Source organism: Drosophila elegans, unplaced genomic scaffold (genome assembly GCF_018152505.1).
Source record: "Drosophila elegans isolate 14027-0461.03 unplaced genomic scaffold, ASM1815250v1 contig_814, whole genome shotgun sequence".
NCBI classification, from domain to species: Eukaryota; Metazoa; Arthropoda; class Insecta; order Diptera; family Drosophilidae; genus Drosophila; species Drosophila elegans.
The window spans coordinates 18,152,667-18,171,881 of record NW_024546167.1 but is presented as its reverse complement, the minus strand read 5'-3'; the positions used below and the strand labels follow the sequence as shown (position 1 = coordinate 18,171,881).

The 19,215-nt window shown below is 34.7% G+C and overlaps 3 protein-coding genes and 2 non-coding genes across 5 annotated transcripts; 3 read left to right on the top strand and 2 right to left on the bottom strand.

Annotated features, from left to right (window-relative positions):
* Window positions 1-144: 144 nt before the first annotated feature.
* Window positions 145-12,135, bottom strand: LOC108148051 (hemicentin-2). Its single transcript, XM_017274902.2, has 7 exons — window positions 11,382-12,135; window positions 7,735-7,995; window positions 6,947-7,087; window positions 6,174-6,305; window positions 5,386-5,538; window positions 1,792-2,280; window positions 145-1,008 (listed from the first exon to the last, which is right to left on the bottom strand). The coding sequence occupies exons 1-7, from the start codon at window positions 11,434-11,436 to the stop codon at window positions 824-826; spliced, it is 1,416 nt and encodes a 471-aa protein (XP_017130391.1). The 5' UTR covers window positions 11,437-12,135; the 3' UTR covers window positions 145-823.
* Window positions 12,136-13,815: 1,680 nt separating this feature from the next.
* LOC108148053 (neuropeptide-like 4) lies at window positions 13,816-14,181 on the bottom strand. Its single transcript, XM_017274905.2, has 2 exons — window positions 14,098-14,181; window positions 13,816-14,013 (listed from the first exon to the last, which is right to left on the bottom strand). Exons 1-2 carry the CDS (start codon window positions 14,107-14,109, stop codon window positions 13,867-13,869), a joined length of 159 nt encoding a protein of 52 aa, XP_017130394.1. The 5' UTR covers window positions 14,110-14,181; the 3' UTR covers window positions 13,816-13,866.
* A 1,152-nt stretch (window positions 14,182-15,333) lies between these two features.
* On the top strand, window positions 15,334-18,578 carry LOC108147890 (neuropeptide-like 4). Its single transcript, XM_041710461.1, has 2 exons — window positions 15,334-15,360; window positions 18,226-18,578. Exons 1-2 carry the CDS (start codon window positions 15,349-15,351, stop codon window positions 18,406-18,408), a joined length of 195 nt encoding a protein of 64 aa, XP_041566395.1. The 5' UTR covers window positions 15,334-15,348; the 3' UTR covers window positions 18,409-18,578.
* Window positions 18,579-18,687: 109 nt separating this feature from the next.
* Trnaq-cug lies at window positions 18,688-18,759 on the top strand. Its single transcript has one exon. It is a non-coding gene; the product is annotated as a tRNA-Gln (tRNA).
* A 314-nt stretch (window positions 18,760-19,073) lies between these two features.
* Window positions 19,074-19,145, top strand: Trnaq-cug. The gene has a single exon. It is a non-coding gene; the product is annotated as a tRNA-Gln (tRNA).
* The last annotated feature ends 70 nt before the right edge of the window (window positions 19,146-19,215 follow it).

Genomic DNA, 19,215 nt, shown 5'->3' with positions numbered 1-19,215 from the left:
TATTTGTTTTGTACACTTTAATGTACGTAAAAATACGTCTAGATTTCAAACAGAAACTCACCTTCCGCATCCCCTTTTTAGCCCAAAATAATTTCACAAATTGTTTGAAAGCCAGATCAACATCAAAGTCATTTTTATACACATTCAGTTGAATTTATTTTCATATTACTCATACGCACTGCTTACCAGCTAACCATTTCACTTCGTTTTATTTGGGGTTTCGTTTCTCATTTCTCATTTCCCATTTCTGGTTTTCGTTTTTCACTTCAATTAAGCTAATTCAAATCATTTTTCTATTATTGATTTGTTTTCATTTAATTTATAATCAATAATTTGGACTTCCATTTGTGTTTGTAAAATTCATCAAAGTTTTCGGTTTTTGTTTTTGTTTGGGTTTACTTGTATATCGTTTTTAGTTTGTAGCTTGAACAACATTTATGTAGAGTTGGGCATTTCATTTTTAACTATAAGGTAAAGTTGACAATGCATATGTATTGTATGTATCCTAAGGATTCCACCCCGTCGCCAAAATCGTTCGGTAATAATTTCCTTAGGTCTTTCTCTTAAAAAACGTATAAAAAAATGCGGTTGATGAATGAAATGTTGGCAGCAAAAATTGGCAATAGGCTGAACAGATATCGTCTATATATAGCAAAAAGCAGCAATTTGATTTAATAATTCCCTTCTCTAAACATTTTTGGGTTAGGTTAAAGTGAATTGCACACACAAAGTTCTATCACAGAAGATACAAGAAAATAGAAAACTCAGCAGTAACAATAACGAGTATGGAATGGTATTCTTTTTTCTGGGTTTTGGACAAGCTCTATGTCCAGATCAAAGCGAGAATTATTGCGTATATCGAAAATAGCGACGGATTCCAGCTGCATCCTGTGGCTGTGGTGAAGACCTTCACGGCACTCCAGTCACTTAATCCTGCGAGGTTCCGACTGGCCGCCCTCATCAGATAAGTGGTGTTCGTCTCCAAATAGGGGATATAAAAACGCATGCCTGGAAATATAAAATAAAATGTGATTTAATCACAGAATGGGAAATTAATCACATAAAAACAAAAACAAACACATAAAAAAAAAGAAAAATTAAATATTCTTTATAAAATTATGAATCGAAAATCTAAATATCGATTAATATGTGAAGTCAACTGAGATAAACTTATACAGACTGCCATTGAAGCGTATATTTGCTAATGTATAATTTTTACAAAAGTTGAACAAAAGTTGGTTTTGTGGATGGCACAGTCTACTTCATAAAAGTCGTGGCTTAAATTTTCACGCTTAATGTGTTTTTTCATATTTCATTTTGAAAATTCGTTAAGGAGAACTGGTAAACAAAATATTGTTAGTCCAAACTTATTTTAAATATATTTCGCTTTAATTCATTGCGCTGATTAGGTTTTTAAAATATGAAAATATGAATTAATTTTTTTTGTCATTCATAAGACTATTTTCGGAATAGATTTTAGATATCTGAAAATATATTTTGAATTTTAATCATGATAAATTAAATATTTTAATAATTCAAATAGGATATTTTTTATGCTTTTAAAATTTTTTAATATGGGCATTTCCTTGTCATTGTATTTAAATGGGTGTGTGGATGGCACAATCTAAAGCTTTAAAGCTGTTCCTTAGATCTTTTTATTTATACTAAATTTTCAAAATGATCCCTTTTTATATTTAAATAAAATTTATCACTTATATGTTAGCAAACAAATATGTAAGTTCAATACAAAGTTTGTTTTGACTTTAAATAATTAGTGAATGAGCTACCCACCCCGATGGAAGGAGAAGTCCCTTTGCTTAGCATAGCTCCAGTTGCCGGCGCTGAACTTGAACTCGGTGTCGCTCATGTAGGCCACCCTGTAGCCGTAGATCTGCATCTCGTCCGAGACGTTCGTCATGTGGGGTCTTTGGATGTCCAGCTCGAAGCCGTCGGTGAAGAGCTTCTTCAGCTGGAATCGCGTGGGTCCCCAGGGCTTGGCCCCCGGCCTCAGTTTGATCACCCGCTCCAGCATGCCCAGCGGATTGGCCACCTTGCACTTGTAGTCACCGAATTGGGTGGCATTCTTCACCTGCAACTGCAACGTGGCGCCGTAGTCCGCCACGAAAATGCGGTGATTGAAGCCCACGATGCCCTTGCCGTTGTGCAGCCAGGTGAAAGACGGCGGCGGCTCGCCCATCGCATCGCAGCTCAGATTCACGGCCCCGCCCACATAGGCGTACTGCACGGGCAGGGTCTCGTTGAAAAACCAGTGGGGTTTATCTGAAAAAGGGTTGAGAAAAAAAGAAAGGGGTTTGTTAATACAGCACATGTGGTGAAAAGCATGAGAGGGAATGCTTTCTAAAAATATTCAGTATATGTCATATAAAAACTTTTGTTACTGAGGATAAATGGCTTAAGTACAATTTTTTTTTTATCTTCCCAACTGGTTGATTAATTTATAAAACTAAATAAACAATTTAATTTATTTTTACCAGGAATCAAAATAAAAAATAGTTTTAATTTCAAAATCACAATATAATGATTAAATTTTGATTAAAAAATGGTTAGCTTAGTTAAATATAACAAAAATGAAACTGACGCCTTTGCCGCCTGCACAAAGTGAAGTGCAAATAACCGCCAATAATCAAATCACAAGAACAATACATTTCTGTTTTTCTCTCACTTTCTCGATGCCAGGAACTTTCTTTCTCTTTTAACTCTCTGCAAAAAAAAATAAAAACAAAAACCGTGAGTCAAGAAATGGAGGGCAAAGAAAATAAAAACATAGTATCAATAAATTGAATCACACTGCTGCGAATTATATTTTTTTCGCTTTCTCTGCCTTTCTGAAAACTTTTTTGCATCGTGAAAAGTCTTTGGCATCAGTTGACTAAAGATTTACCAGATAATAAAACTATCAATAAAGAAAACAGTTAAGTTTGGAACAAATTTAGAATATCTTAGGTGGAATATCTTCTGACTTAAGAACCTTATAAGTACCACATTCCATAAATACATTTTGTGTTAATTTCGTTATAAAATATGTATTTAATCTAGCAAACTATATTTCGATTATTATGTAAAGTCAACAGAGATAAATTCATACTGCAGTTGAATTGTTTATTTGCTAATGTGAAATTTTCACAATATAGCATTGGGGTTTTACACTATTATTATCACTACAATAAAACTATTATGCAGCCAAAGCAATTAAGTTTCAAAAGCTGCATTTAGCTGCTGAACTTCCCACAGTAAATTGTGAGTTTTTTCCGCAATTCCCACGGATTTCGCCCCTTTCTATTTTCCATTGAGGCGTTGGCTAATAGCACATTTTAGCATTTCGTCGTTGTCCCAGTGTCCTTGATGTCCTTGGTGTCCTTGTCGCCATCGTCGACGATGCGGTCCATTGAAGTTTATTGCTGGGGCAATGCAAACCTATATATTGCAGCATTTGCAGCATTTCAACTGTTTCAGTTTCTCGTCGGATTCCCCTTGCATGGGAATTTGTGCTGGCCAGCAAATTAGTTTCAGTTTCCATTCGCCTGCTGTTTGCCTTTCAGTTGCCAGCTGCCCGACGGATTGATCCACTTGGGGGGCTCTAGCTGCACTCAGAAAAAATGTGGTGTTCTATAAAATTACCTACAAGAATTGTCAAAAAATGAAGTCAAAGGAAAATGTCTAAAGATGCCTGCTAGTTTCAAAACATAAGTATACCACTTTCTTTAGATTTTGTTAATATTTTATTAAACACACTTCAGCTATTTTGTTATTTTATCATTTAATTTATAAATAATTTAAAAAATAATCTTAACTTCTTAAACAATAACAATATTAACAAGTTAATTATCAAAGTTAACAATATTAACAAAAATTAACAATATTAACTATGTGTAAGTGGCAAGCAGACGTGAAAAATGTTTAACTAATTGGGACTTGGACTTAACTAGTAGTTTTTACAAAATAAAAATGTCAAGCAAATAAGCTATGAAAGTCCGTCATTGTTATTTCTCTCAGTGTTCTTTAGTTGGCTTCTGCAAATATTCGACCGGCAGTCATTAGTAAAATTTTGACGGCAACTCAATTCGGACGAGGAGGTGGAGGAAGATGGGCGGACAAGTGAACTGGAGCTGGGATGAAGATGACCAAGCTTCTACAAATTTGGCTTTCCGGGTGTTTGTTTGTTTATGAAGCCATGTGTTTCGATATCGATGGCACCAGGGCAGCATTACAAATGACTCTCAGGAGACCATTTTTTCGGCTGACAAATACCAGAAATTATTAGGTTGTAATAAACTAACATTTCCTGGTGTAAGAAAATATGAGAAGATGGATCATGATTTTGAGTTCTGCAGATGATGAGTTTGGGTAAGGAAAAAAAGTAAAATAAATAAAAAGTCGGAAATAAATTTTAGAAAATTTGTTTTTATTTTTATACCAGTTACTCGTAGAGTAAAAGGGTATATAGTATTCGTTGAAAAGTATGATATAACAGGCTATGGCTTTTCCAACCATATAAGATATATATGTCACGTCACTGTGAGACTTGATAGACCTTTGCTGTTATACTCTGTGTGTGTGTTTCGGTCATATCTTTCGGAGCTCGGCCGCTGCTCTGCCGGTAATCGCTGTAGTAGAGAGACAGAACGAAAAACCTGTTAGAGGGAAGTTCTGGGTTATGCAGTTCGACAGATGGCGCCACCTAAATTTCGATGGTTTTGTAGGTGCAATACTTAGTTTTAGTATCTAATAATCTGGAAACTCGAATATAGCGTTCTTTTTTGTTTAATTTGTTTATATGAGAAAGTTTTCAATTGATTGTGATATCCAAAGTAGATACATTGTTTTCTCTGCATAATTTGGCTTACATATTCTACATTGCTCCTTGATTTAACATGTTAATATCAAGCAGTCCCCTTGTTACTCAATCTTCTAAGATATCCATATTTCTCTTGATTTCAATCCCAAGTCGGTTAATATGTTCATTAGGTAATTTGCATCAATAATTTGCATTTCCCAGCCACTTGACCCTGACATCCGGATGGAATTCCCATTTCGGTGCTGAGGGAATAAGGATAGCTTCAATTTGGAGCTGGAAATCTCATTAAAGCCAACGAAGCATGCTCACTCCCCAGGGGGAAAATTCGTAGGAAGAACGGAACTTAAACAACTTTAAGCTGGTATAAGCAAAAGACTTTGTTGCAAAGTCTCCACTCGATTCTCAGCAAAAACTAAAAAGGGGATAGGGGGCAGCCAAATGCAATTGCCAACAAGTGGGGTGCAAAACAACAAAATAAATTCAAGATTAAATATTATCGAGTGCGGCACGTCCCTTCCCTGTGTGTTTTGGAATCAAGGATATTGAGCGAGTGGAACATTGACACTTACGTTGTATCCTTAGCAATATCGTTATTTGATCGGCATCCGAAAAAGTCGATGTTATACGCATCGCCCGACATGTGTACTCCCCGGCATCCGCCTGGCTCACATTCCTGATGTACAAACCGTTGGACAGGCGATTGTGTTTCGACGAGTTTACAGCTGCAACCGAAACAAAGGTTTGGGGTCAGTATATAAGGGGGGAAATAGTTGCATCGCTAACAAGTTTGCCATGCCAGCGGCATTTCCCTGCACGCTGAAAATTAATCTAAATAAATACTGATAAACAGCCATTGATTACATTGTCTTTTCGATATATAAATAAATTCTATTAAATACTCAGAAATTTTATTTTTATTGAAATTTTCTTTTTCATTTAGAAATAAAAACTATTAATTTTGTTTAATTAAAATCCATAAAGTACCAAAGCGTTTTTTAAAAAAACATTATTCAGATAATTATCATAACTATTGGTTCAATTGATAATCGTATATAATTAATTTAGCTATACAGACTTTTTGGTACTTTAAATAAGGAAATGTTAAATATTTTAAGATTCGTTGATATTAAAAAAAAAATTTGTTAAGTTACATAGATACGTTAACGGAAAAGTGCTGTGTCAATATTTTATATCAATATTTAGAATTCAATTAAATATCAATCAATAAAATTAAAAGAAAATGTTTGTTAGGTTAGTAATTTCAGTTGAATAATAAAAGAAAGTAACATCAACTGATTTAAGTTACATAGGTACATTAATAGGAATACTATCATAGTTTTTGCGAGTGTCAACTTACTGTTTATATATTCGCCATTGTAGAGCCAGGAGACTTCCGGCGCGGGCATTCCCTCCACAAAGCAATTGACCAGCGCATCGCGTCCCTCGCGCACCGACTGCACTTGCTCCGTCTTGCCAAATGAGATTTTCTCTGCGGGTCAAGTCGAATGGGAAATTCCGTGTGTAAATATGCAGCCATGATAGTCCCTATCCAACATCTATATACATAGTGTATTACCCAGTGTAGTACACTATACATAGCTAACCAGCTTCTTTGCTGCTTCTGTTTACTTGGTACCTCTTTTTGATTGGTAAGTTGACAGATTGTGTGCCAGTTCATCGAGTTACTTTAAATGTGGCTGGCAAAGCAATCATTCTGATTTGTAAATACATTAAATGATTTGTCAGTCGGAAATTGGTCCGGAATTTTGTGCCAAAAGTGGTCGAGAAGTTTGTGGCAAGTGGTTAAATGGCAAATGAAAATTCTGAAACTTAACTTTTTGGTGAGCGAATAATGTAAATACTTTTTTATTTACTTAATTTTTACTATGATTTGTAGGGCTTGCAATAAAAGAATAATAAATTGTATATAAATGTGTATAATTTAAGCTCTTTAAATATCTTAAAAACATTTACCCCATTTAACGTTTTTTCTCGTACTCTGAAATTGGCAGTCTTACTAAAGGCTAAGTCCAAATCACAACTGAGCAAGCAAGTAAACAGATCCTGCTGCAGCTTTTACGACCCCGTTTTTTTATGCATTTTATGTCCCCAAAGCTGAAGTCAACTTACGATTTACGAGCAGCTCGAAGGAGGCCAAAAATTCACGTTCAACATTCACATTCCGATTTCCATTTCTTTTCCCGTTCACCTCGCAGGTCCAGTTGCCCCTGTCCTCCAGTGAGATGTGCTCGAAAACTAAAGCCAGAGGTCCTTAAACAAAGCATTGTTACAGAGATAAAATCAGTTTTGTTCTTTACTAAAATAGGTAATAAAGAGAGAGCAAACAGAGCAAACTAGCTAAATATTTAGGTGCCAAAACTATGTCAAAACACCTTTAAGGTAAAACGCTTTATACAAATTTATTGTTACTTAGTGTTTCAAATATGTGTTTTCCCCAAAATCTCCAAATTGCCCTAAAATTCATATATACGCTTTAATCAAATTTATAGATACTTAGTATTAGAAATATGTTTTTTGCACTTAAAAAGTCGAATTTTTTGTTCTCAGTGTACAAATATTTATATTTATATTTTTTGTATAAAAAAACCTATTCTTTTTAAAAAAAAATCAGAAAAGTCTAGTTAAGACAGCCTTTTTTTTTCCTTTAATTCTGCTAAACTGTTTATAAAATGTAAATATACAGCAGAGATAACCTTCAAGTTCAAAAATTATTTATGTTCTCCGAAAGTCTAAAATTTTATAGCTTCCTATTTTATGGATGATTTAATAAGCCAGCCATTATTCATATCCAGTTCATCCGCTTAACTTTCTCGTTGTGTAAAGTGCAGGGAGTATCTATTTTTGCATGGCAGCCAGTGACTTTATGCACTCCAGTGGGTCATTACTTCACCACTTACCCGTCGTCTTCTTCTCGATGTGGACGCGTCCCTTGGTGTTCTCACGGGTCTGTCCGCGGGGATCGCGCCACTTGGTGTCGATATCCTTTTGTACTGTCTGGCAGAAGATGATGAAGGAGTCATTTACAAAATGCGTTATTGATGGCGTCGAGGGCTGCAATCTGAGAGGAGGCGTGGTCGACTGGGTGGCGGGGGGCGTTAGGCCACTGCCCATGCCACTCCCCCCAATGTTGCTACTGTCCAACTGGCCAAGGATTGAAGCTGCAAATGGGCAAAAAAAAAAGGGAATACTTTTTGCATTAAATTTATCACTCCAACAAGGGGTTAAGCAGGTCATAAAAAATAATCATAATTTACATAGACAGCTGCACATTTTTGCCATTTTTTATTTGTTTTGACTTGCATTTAATTAGCTTTGCTGGTGAATGAGTAAATTCATTTTGATTTCCTATGAACTATTTAAGGCATTAAAATAGCCCGTCTCCTGTGAATCCCCACTCCGCCTTCTTAGCCCCTCCCACTTTTGTGTAGCACTTTTAATAGAAATTCTTATCTTGCATTTTCATTTCATCATGTAATTCAAGAAAATAAGGAGTTGGAGAAAATTATTATTAGCAAGAAGAATCAAAAGAATTCTGTAATAAAAAGGGATTCAGATGACTGTCTTTTCTTATTACTTTTTAAGGAAATTATTTAAATAGGTTTAAAAGCAACAGCATTGTAAAAAATAAAAGAGCAGAAAGTTTAGGTTCACAGTTCCTGCAATTTTCTATCAAAACAGGCAATAACTCTTCAGACCGCCGCAAAAATAATGTTGTTTGTTTGGTAATTTTTTTATATTTTTATATTATATTATATATTATTTTATATTTTGTCAATTTATGTTTAAAATTCATTTTTGAAAAGAATGATTGTGTAAAAACTAAATTCATGTCAGCCCATTTATATTTCATATTTTTTCAATTGGCTTTTTAAAATTCATTTTATATTATTTGAATTACTTTAAAGTGTTGTAAATATGTTAGTATGTAAAGTATTGTTTTTATATTAGGAATTTTTCAATGATTTCATCATCTTTTTTATGCGTAGTCCCAAAGCGAAAAATTCCTCAATTCCCCAACATGCGAGCCTACCTTTTTAATATATTTATTTTCGCCCCGCCCAGCAACCAAAACCCTTTTACCCCTGCCTTGAAACACTCAGCTTTGGTTGGCTAAAATTTCAGACAAACAATACGAGAGCTTTTGTGCAGACAAAATTGAAAATAAACATCAAAAACTATTTGCAAAAGGGATCAGAACTTGCTCTACAATATTTGGTTTGTGATTTCATTTTTTTTTGGGAATGCTGTTGACGGCTGGCTAAAATAATTATTGGTAATTGAATCTATTGGCACCATGAGGAGGTTGAATTTATTTGATATTTAATCTACAGAGAGACACATATATTTGTTCAGATTTGACTGAAAGTTCTGGCAATGAAAGCGAACTACAAATAAAAAATCTAAACAAATATTGAACAACACCAAGATTTAATTTGTTTAATGAAAGGTAAATACAAATCAAAGGAAACTTTATAGCTATATATTTCTTACTTAATAAAACTGTGTTATAAACAAGAAGTTTGTTTTTGTAAATAAATGATGCTTTTAACGTGCCAAAATAACACACTTTTTCTCGATATAAATTTTAGAATCAAATCAAATATGAGTAACATTTCAAAGAGAGGCTACTAACAACCTTTAGCCAATTGATTTGCAAAATTGTATCTATTATCTGTTTGCGCTTTTTCCTCTCAATCAATAAAACTCCTCCTTTTGCCTTTCGAAATACTTAGACCAGAGTGCATCAAATCCATCAAATTGAATTTAATAATATTTTATTTCATAGGTAGGTAGTGTGTGTGTGTGTGCGGCAAATGCTCAAGTAAATCCAATAAAAATTCAAATTCACCTTTTTCAATTCGTAGGCAACATTCAAGCACATATATACAAATAAACGGAGGTACAATTTCTGCAATTGGATTGTTAAGGTTTGGCTCCTTTGTGCGCTGCATATCAATCATGCTTAAGATGATGAGGTACCAAAGGAAAGGGGTAAGTGGAACCGTAGAGGTAATATATTTCTAGCATTTTAAGCTGAATTTATTATGCAGACTTCTGCATCATATATATATTTTTCGGTTTTTGCGTTTACATTTTATTAAAAAGTCCTAATGGAATATTAAGGGAAGACAATTGTATTATGCTACGAAATTGTTAATATTTTTTACGGATTTTCCTATTCCTTGTTATTTTTTTGTTTATGTTTGAACTGTAAAGCATAACCCTTTCTCATATTATCTTTAAAGCTTTATAATTTTTATAAATAAAACAAAAAGTTTATAAGACTTAAAAGTTAATATAAGAAAGGGTAAACAAATATGCTATATCCTCTAACCCATACGAAAGCATTTGAAATCAAGTAAGATATGCATCATGATTTTCTTTATATTTCTGTTTTGCAGACATATTTTCCAGCTTATTTAGTAGCTTGTTCCTTTTCTTGACACACTTCAAAGCCTGTCAAGTTGCTTGAGTTGGGCACAACCTTTTTTTGCCCCACCTCCGCCACTCTTTTTCTTTCGGCGTAATGAATTCCTTCGCATGATTCCCATGAAGCGTTTCATCTTTGTGGGCCACATGGCCATGGGCTAATTTGGGTGAAGGTTCCTTCGACGCTGACAAAAAGCGCTCACACATGGCTTGCTTAGCATTACTTAGTGCCTGTGCATTTTCCTCTGCCGCCTATCATTTTCCATTGCATTCTTTTGGGCTGAGAGGGCGAAATGGGCGGATGTGTAATATTTCCATGCCACATTGCGTAGCCGCAATAGATAAAAAATGAATGTTTGGTCAGAGACAAGAGAAGTTTGTGGGAAAAAAGAGTAAGTTCGCCCCGAAAAGAAATGCTTTTCTTTGAGACGTTGATTCCGCTACATTTGAAAGCAGATTTGTTGCACACAGAAATAAAAGCAAATATTTGTTTTGGTTGGATGAGCACAAGAAACTGCAAAGTCGAAGACAAGAACGGAAAAAAAGTTTGCTAATAGGAATAGTTTTAAAAATATAGTTTTCTTGTAATAATAGTTTAATTTTATTGTATAAAAATTGTACAAACCTTAAATAACCATTTTTTAAACACTTAATTTAAACAATAGTCAAACTAAAGAACATTTAAATTTTTAATCTAAAGATAATATAAAAATTTTAAAAGCCAAACTTAACAACAATTTAATTCAACAAAAAGTAAGAGTAAAAAAATAACAAAATTATCTTTAAAAAAATATATACCCACCCACCTTTTTCACAATCTCTTTAATTCATCTTAAATGTTTAATCGTTCATTTGTTATTTTTTAAATATTAAACTCATTATAAAATTCCAAAAGAATTCCTTAATCGCACCATTACACTTTCATAAATACGCAAACAAAAGAGTGCCAAAAGTTTTGCCAAAACAAATGAACTCATTTGGCATTCAGCTATGAATTTCATTATTATGAAGACAAAGAGTGCTGGAAAATGTCCAGGCTTGTTTGTTCTAAAGCAGTGCCACTTAAGGTGGGAGAAATGAGAAAGACTTCTTGGAAGATCTAAGATAATCCTACCATTTTGCAAGAGAAGCAGCAACAGCAGAGAAAAGAGCGCTATAAGAGTATCCATAGCTTTGCGGGTGGCGTATATCCTTTATTTCGCTATAATCCTTAATGGCTGATTTCACTAAATCTCTACTCTTTTGCAGTGAGTTTATTACACGGTTTCTTTTTTTTTGCAGTTAATTACGAGGCTGTTCACTTGGGGGATAATGGCACATGACTGAGCCGCTCATGTGTCACCGGTGGCCGGAAAAGCGGCAACAACACTTTCACTTTTGGCCAGGACAATGCGGCATGACATCATCATCATCCATTTCAGGGCCAACATTTTTGCTTTATGTCTTTTTTTTGGCTATTTTGTTTTGTGGTTCTTCTTTTTTTTCTATTTCTTTCTTAAGCACTAGCACTCGAGGAGGAAACACTTGGTTGGTAGTAAGCCGGAGGTGGGAGGTGGGCGGTGGAACCCGCCTAGGTTGACATATCCGGCAAACATATCCTGCCAGCGATTTTACGTTTAATTTTCGCGCTCTACTTGGATGAATTTCGGATGCCGCTGTTGGGGAATCCCATTGCAGGCGAACGTCGAGATTCGACTGAAAGTGCACCGCAGGACATTCGGCATCCACGGCGGATGCTTAACGAATTGCGAGTGCGAGTGCGAGTACGAAGTATTCGTGCTGACTTTCTCAAAAAGCAAGTCCTTCGATTATCGCAACCGCGCTCACGTTCGAACCGTTGCGAAATCAGAAATTACACTGAAGTCATCGCTCGTCCTGTCGCATCCTTTTTGTCCCATCGCCAGAAAGTCGGGCCGAAAAGGGAAAACTTCTTCTATTAAAGAACTTCGCTATGTTGGCACACTTTCCGTCGGCGTCGGCTCTTCAAGTAGCAACTTATCTATAAGCATTTGTTTCTAAACAATTTGCAGTTCGAAATGTTGAGGGAGGTTTTTGGCAGGGGCAAGGATGTTATTGGGGTGAAAAGCATCCTGCGAGCTTGTTGAAGGGGTAGCAAAAGCTTTTATAGCATAGGACATGCTTTAACCTTATGAACGTTTGCCATAAGAAAAGCTTTTAGTAATATAACTTTCTGCAAGTTGTTATAAACTGGACTGTTAGTAACATACGAAATATCTATTTGCTTTTTTTAAATTTAAGATGAAATTGAAAGACGTATTACATTACATTCCATTTTCGATTCTCGATTGTTAAACGATTTTTTAAAGATTATTTAACCTTTATAAAAAGGTGCAATGCCTTACATTGCGCTTATAACAGCAACAAATCTGTTAATGCTATTAAGCTTTTGAATATAACATATATATTAGTCTAGCGAGAAAACCAAGTTTCAGATTTCAGTTATACACAAATGACATTTAACCACATTTTGTTATAACATTTTGATAAGGCTTTTAAGATATAATATTGTTGAAAAGCTTTATCAGTAAAAATCTTTCTGTATTTAGGCATTTGTGTCTTCGAAATTGTCCATTTATTTGTTAAACAAATTTCATAGAAACTTAAGTTTTCGAAAACAATTTTAATTTAATAAAAAATTGTTATATTTACTTAAAATAAATACCTTTTTTATAGACAGCTTACTTTTAAAGCCGATTCAAAAACAAATAAGTATAAATAGCCACATTTCTTTCATTATTTAAACATTTTTGATAAAAAAACCAAAGCAAATATCTCTCAAATTGTAAAAAAGGATTGAAATGGGAATCGGGTCCTAGGAGCAGGAAAAAACAAAGAAAATCGAACTGCACTCAATGTTTGACCGATTAAAGCCTTATATATTTACAAACATTTGCAGCATTTGCATAATCGTTGACTGCGTCGCATATTGGAATTCCATATGTAGTCACACTGGCCAAGTTGATGGCTCATTATAGCTCTTAACGCGTTCGCCTAAAGCCTGCCAAACGTACTGAGCACAAAAAACGTTATTGTTTCTTAATCTGTTTGCATCTCCACCATTATCATCGTCATAATCATCAGTAAGTTTCCCCCTCTTCCGCCCACGAATACACTTTCCATAATAACCCCTACACCACCAAAACTCCAAAATGTTTGCCTTTGGGTGACTCTTTTTTATATCGGCTTTTGGTTTCGTTTTGGCCGGCGGCAAACATTTGGCTTTATTGTCAATTCGATCGATTAGCGAATTGAAGAATACATGATTTGGCAATATTGAATGGTTGAAAATTGTTTCTGAAAATCGACATAGTTTTGTTGCTTTTAAACCTACATATAAGTACAAAAATACAAATACAGTAGTATTAAAGAATACTTTATTTAACTAAAAGCTGTACTGAATTGTTAAAAAGAAAGCCAATATGCCATTTATTGGCATCGATCTTCATACCCTCCTCTTTATATTTGATAAATATTATAAAGCAGGTATCCACTCCAATCAATATGAAGTGTAAGTGGAAATAAGTGGGTTGTTCATGCACATATCAAGAAGCTTTATTCAGTGAAACCGGATGCTGTAATCAGCCGTAGAAAACGTATGGGGAGGCATATCCCACGGCCGGATAACCAGAGTAGACATACTGGGGCACCGGAGCGGGATTGGGATTGGGTCCTGGAGCAGGAACAGCCATGGCAACGGCCAACAGGGCGGCGAACAAAAGCAGTACCTGTGGGCGCAAAATCAGACAGAGCAATCGTTCAGCGATTACAGGATCAAAGGCGAGTGTCCTATGACAAAAACAAGTGCTCACCAGCTTCAGCATGTTGATGAAAGGGTTATTTCTCCGATTAGACAAACAAAATCGAACTGCACTCGATGTTTGCCCGATTGCAGCCTTTTATATTCACAAAAATTGGCGGTTTTCAGGCGAATACAAACGCGTTTTGTCTCATCGCTGACTGCATCGCATTTTGATATTCAATATGCGTTCACAATGGCCAAGTTTATGGCTCATTACGGCTCTTAACGCGTTTACCTAATGCCTGCCAAACGTTTTGAGCACAAAGAACGTTATTGTTGCTAAATCATCGTCATTATCATCAGTAAATCCACCTTTCATAATAACCCCTACACCAAAATGTGTGACGTTTCTTTTTGTCAAATCACTTTTCCTTCGTAGACTCTTGTTTATTAAAAAACATATAATAAAATCCCGCATCGATTGGATTAAAATGTATCCCCAGCAAAGAATAGTATATTCGAACTTCCTTAGCTTGTATTCCTCTAACTTGAACTCGTTTAGATCAAATCAAATCGAAGTCTCGATAACGCAATATTATTTTATTGGCAGTTTACTGCTCGTGATGTAAAATGGGAAATATATATGTAATGAAATATTTTTGCCTATTAAATAGATCTTGGCTTTAAAAAAAGGAAAGATCAAGGAATTGGTATTTTCTCCAATATCCTCTTAATTTTATTTTGTATTCAAAATTGCAAATAGCGCTATTAATTAATAATTACAATTATAAATTATACCTCCAAACAAAGTTCATCTCGGTAAAAACAGCGACAAACACAAACTCTGTATAATTCTCAATCTCATTCGGACAATGTCCACAAATCATTAATCACCTAAATGGTAGCCCAAATTTGGGACCACAAATGCCCAATTAAAATGCAATGAGCGTTGTTAGAATTATTCTCCAGTCTGAGGCTGAAATCACGTTCAAGGCCATTCTATATCGAAGCGATTCTGTCATCAGAGATCGGCAGAAAATAAGAAGTCAGTAGAATGCAAAGGAAATGTATGTTTTGGCTTGACATAAACTATCGCAGCAAAAAAAAGCCAATAAACCTGTGGCCGAATGATCTGAGCAAAACAAAAATGAACATAAATCCGATCAGAGTCCAGAAGTGCTCAGAAGTACGATCTTATAATTTTGGTAGACTGACAGAGGACTATATAAGACCGCTGAGAAGTGGAGAACAGTATCAAAACACAAATTGCAATCGCAGCACAAACATCTCAAGTCCTCAAGGAGAAATCAAAACAATCAAAATGTTCAAGCTGGTGAGTTAAGGAATAAAACAGAGACATCCTTGCCTAACTCTAATAATACTTTATTGAATTAATCCTAATGTTTTACCAACTTTTTGTACTAATTTTAGCTGGTTGTTTTCGCTGCCCTCTTTGCCGTTGCTCTGGCTGTTCCCGCACCAGTTGCTCGGGCTAATCCCGCCCCGATTCCGATTGCCAGTCCCGAGCCCGCCCCCCAGTTCTACTATGGAGCCAGCCCATACGCCTATTCCGGCGGATACTACGCCTCCCCCTACTCCTACTACGGCTAAGCAACCAGAATAATGCAAACCAACCAACGACGACTCGTAATAATAAATAAGATGCAAATTCAAATTAATTCAAATCGCTTATTTGAATCTCTTAGTTCTCAAATTGTTCTGAAATAAAAACATTTTAACTATGATTTTAAAAATATTTATTTTTAAATCATATTAAGGCCAATACATTTTTAAACAAAGAAAATAAAACGAAATATCACTATGGACTGCAGGTATATAACGAGTTTTTCTGCTTGAATATTTTCGAAAGTTTAACGCTGACCTGGCAAGAATTTCTTCCAGAAAATATGCACCATCAACTTGGTGTAAAAAATTTGATAGAAAAAGTATTTCAGGTTAAAAAATAAACATTTTCACTAAGTATTTGTAAAATATGATGTATTCAACTAAATAAATAAAGTACACATACCTGTGTAGGCAAAATGTTATAACTTGTACAACTGGGATTAAAATAAGTAATTTTTAGGCACCAAAAAACAAATAACAACTCACCTTTTTTGGATGGGTAATTATGATTTTCTTTTGATATTTCCTCTTGCCCTGATCCTTCCTCAGTAATATCTTTAACTGGGTTTCAAAAAACTTAGTCTTAGGCACCGAAAAACTTTCGCAACTCACTTTCTTTGCCGTAATCATTTGAAATTTCCTCTTTTCCCGATCCTTTAGCATAATTATCTACAAAACAAAATTAGTTTTGGGCAACATACAACTACTACAACTCACCTCCAATGAATCGGATATTCTCATGCTCTTTTAATGTTATACAATGCCCTTGATCTCCTTCATCATTATCATAATCACCTTTTTTTACACTGGAGTTCTCGTTGGCCAGGATATGGCTTATAAGCGCGCAAATCAGCGCACAAGTCACAAACTTTCCAACGAACATTCTCGCTTAATTTTGTAATATTTTTATTTTTGTCCCGAATTTATAATTTATTTTCAATGTTTAGGCAGAAAACTAGTTTATTTCATCGAGAGCTTCAACAAAGACTAAACGTAATTTAATTCTGCCGATCGATTTTAAAACATTAAGTTCCCTTGTCTACATTTAATAGAGTAATAAAAGAAAGAAATAATAGTTTCTTTTATTATATTAAGTTATATTCATTTTTGATTATTATAATAATTAATGCTTCGAGTTAAGATTAAAATCAGCTCTATTCGTCTATGACTTTTGAATTAAAGTTTATGGAGTCATGGAATTGTAGCCATTAAAATTAGTGTAGAACTACAAAACAAACAACTCGAACTTGAACAGATTTTGTCACTTATTTCAGAATAGTAGACCTTGGATTTTATGTCATTTAGCATAATATACATTTAAATACCCGAAATAAGAAATTATAAAAACCGCTTTTACTGATTTAATATATGTCTCCATAAAGAAGTGGTGCAGTTCATAAGTCGAACTTCTATAACTATACAAGCCGAACTCGTTTTACAGAAAATAGGAAGTATAAATACAGGTAAAATATATTAAATAACTCGGATTCTTTCGGCAGATGATGCGTCGCTTACATTACCAATGTAAACATAAATAAATCAAACCAAATCAAAACAAATTTATAAAACTAGGATTTCTCAGAAGGAAAAACTTAAATTTTCCCCAAACCAGAAGTAAATGATGTTATATACATTTTTATACATTTTTTTTTATTAGAAAAATGTGCTCAAATTATTACTAATTACAAATACCAATTATACCTGCAAACAATTGTCGTCTGGATAAGAATCACATCGAACACAATAAAAATCGCAATCTCATTCGGACAATGTACACAAATCATTAATAACCTAAATTGTAGACCAAATTTGAGACCACAAGTTCCCAATTAAAATGCAATGAGCGTAGTTAGAAATATTCTCCAGTCTGAGGATGAATTCACGTTCAAGGCCATTCTATATCGAAGCGATTCTGTCATCAGAGATTGGTAGAGAATAAGAAGTCATTAGAATGCAAAGGAAATTTTGTTTGAGCTTGACAAAAACTATCGTAGTAAAAATAGAAAAAATTCTATTGCCGAATGATGTGAGCAAAACAGAAATGGCCATAAATCCGATCAGAGTCTAAAAGTGCGACATCATAAATAAGTCATGAGTGCGCATTTTGGTAGACTGAAAGAGGACTATATAAGACCACTGAGAAGTGGAGAACATTATCAAATAACAAATTGCAATCGCAACAGAAACATCTCAAGTCCCCAAGGAGAAATCAAAGCAAACAAAATGTTCAAGCTGGTGAGTTAAGGAATAAAACCTGACGTTTTAAACAAATAAGGATTATATATGAGATCTACATTGTTTTTACAATGCATTTTCTGGATTACCGTACAGCTTTCTTAAAAAATACTTAAATTAATTTTGGTATTTAAATTGTGAACAGTGTTTTAGAGATAGGTATATTTAGTGTTTTAAGCATATCTTTCTGGTTAAACTAAAATACTTTCCAACAAAAAAAACCTAAATTAGCAATACCTATTGGTATTATTGTGAACAATTTATTTGTGATGAGAATTTAATTCAAATTGAATTCTGAAAGTATTTACAAGTTTAAAACCTTTGTTATTTATTTTAGCTGGTTGTTGTTTTCGCTGCCCTCTTTGCCGTTGCTCTGGCTGTTCCCGCCCCAGTTGCTCGGGCCAATCCCGCCCCAGTTCCGATTGCCAGTCCCGAGCCCGCCCCCCAGTTCTACTATGGAGCTAGCCCATACGCCTATTCCGGCGGATACTACGCCTCACCATACTCCTACTACGGCTAAGTGACCAGCATAATGCAATCCAACCAACGACGACGACTCGTGATAATGCATCAGAATACGGATTACGGAATATGCGCGTGCTGGCAAATCAAATTAGTCATAAGTGCTTTAAAAAACGCAAAAAAAAAATACAAGAATTGAACAAATAAAACGATGAAGTGCAAAACTAACATGGATTTTTGATGACGGGTAAAATCTTTCACCAGCTCAAGAAAAAAAGTCTCCAACGCGAAGGGCCATCGAGTATTGTCAACTGCTTTGGTCGGCTGAACGACAAGCGGTTCCATGGTGTAATGGTTAGCACTCAGGACTCTGAATCCTGCGATCCGAGTTCAAATCTCGGTGGAACCTAATCGAAATCTATATTTTGTTTTTTTTTAACGTTGCTTAATTTTTTATTTTATTTACTATTAATTTAAACAACCACTTAACCAATTAATTTCTTAATATAGTTATTATTTGCTTTCAAAATTACTAGGCCGGCGTATCTTTGTTTTTGCTTTCTTTTGTTATTGGGTAACAAATCGAAGCACATAAATATTTTATTTTATTATTTTTATCAAACAATTTTTAGCTACTTATCAAAATTATTAAATACGATTACCCAATCTGACCTTTTCGTTCGCCGTAGAACGTTTATGGGTTTTGTCATTCCGTGTTCAAGCGGTTCCATGGTGTAATGGTTAGCACTCAGGACTCTGAATCCTGCGATCCGAGTTCAAATCTCGGTGGAACCTGAGATGAATTCTTTTTTTTTCTTTTTTTTTGACAACTTGAGTGAATTTAACCTATCTATCAGTGTACAAG

Excerpts from the sequence above, each read along its gene's own strand:
- LOC108148051 (XM_017274902.2), bottom strand. The coding sequence starts at position 11,436 with ATGGATACTCTTATAGCGCTCTTTTCTCTGCTGTTGCTGCTTCTCTTG. Across the intron at positions 6,306-6,946 it reads CTTCGAGCTGCTCGTAAATC|AGAAAATCTCATTTGGCAAG; the intron begins GTAAGTTGACTT and ends CTTGACCCGCAG. Across the intron at positions 5,539-6,173 it reads CAATGGCGAATATATAAACA|CTGTAAACTCGTCGAAACAC; the intron begins GTAAGTTGACAC and ends TTTCGGTTGCAG.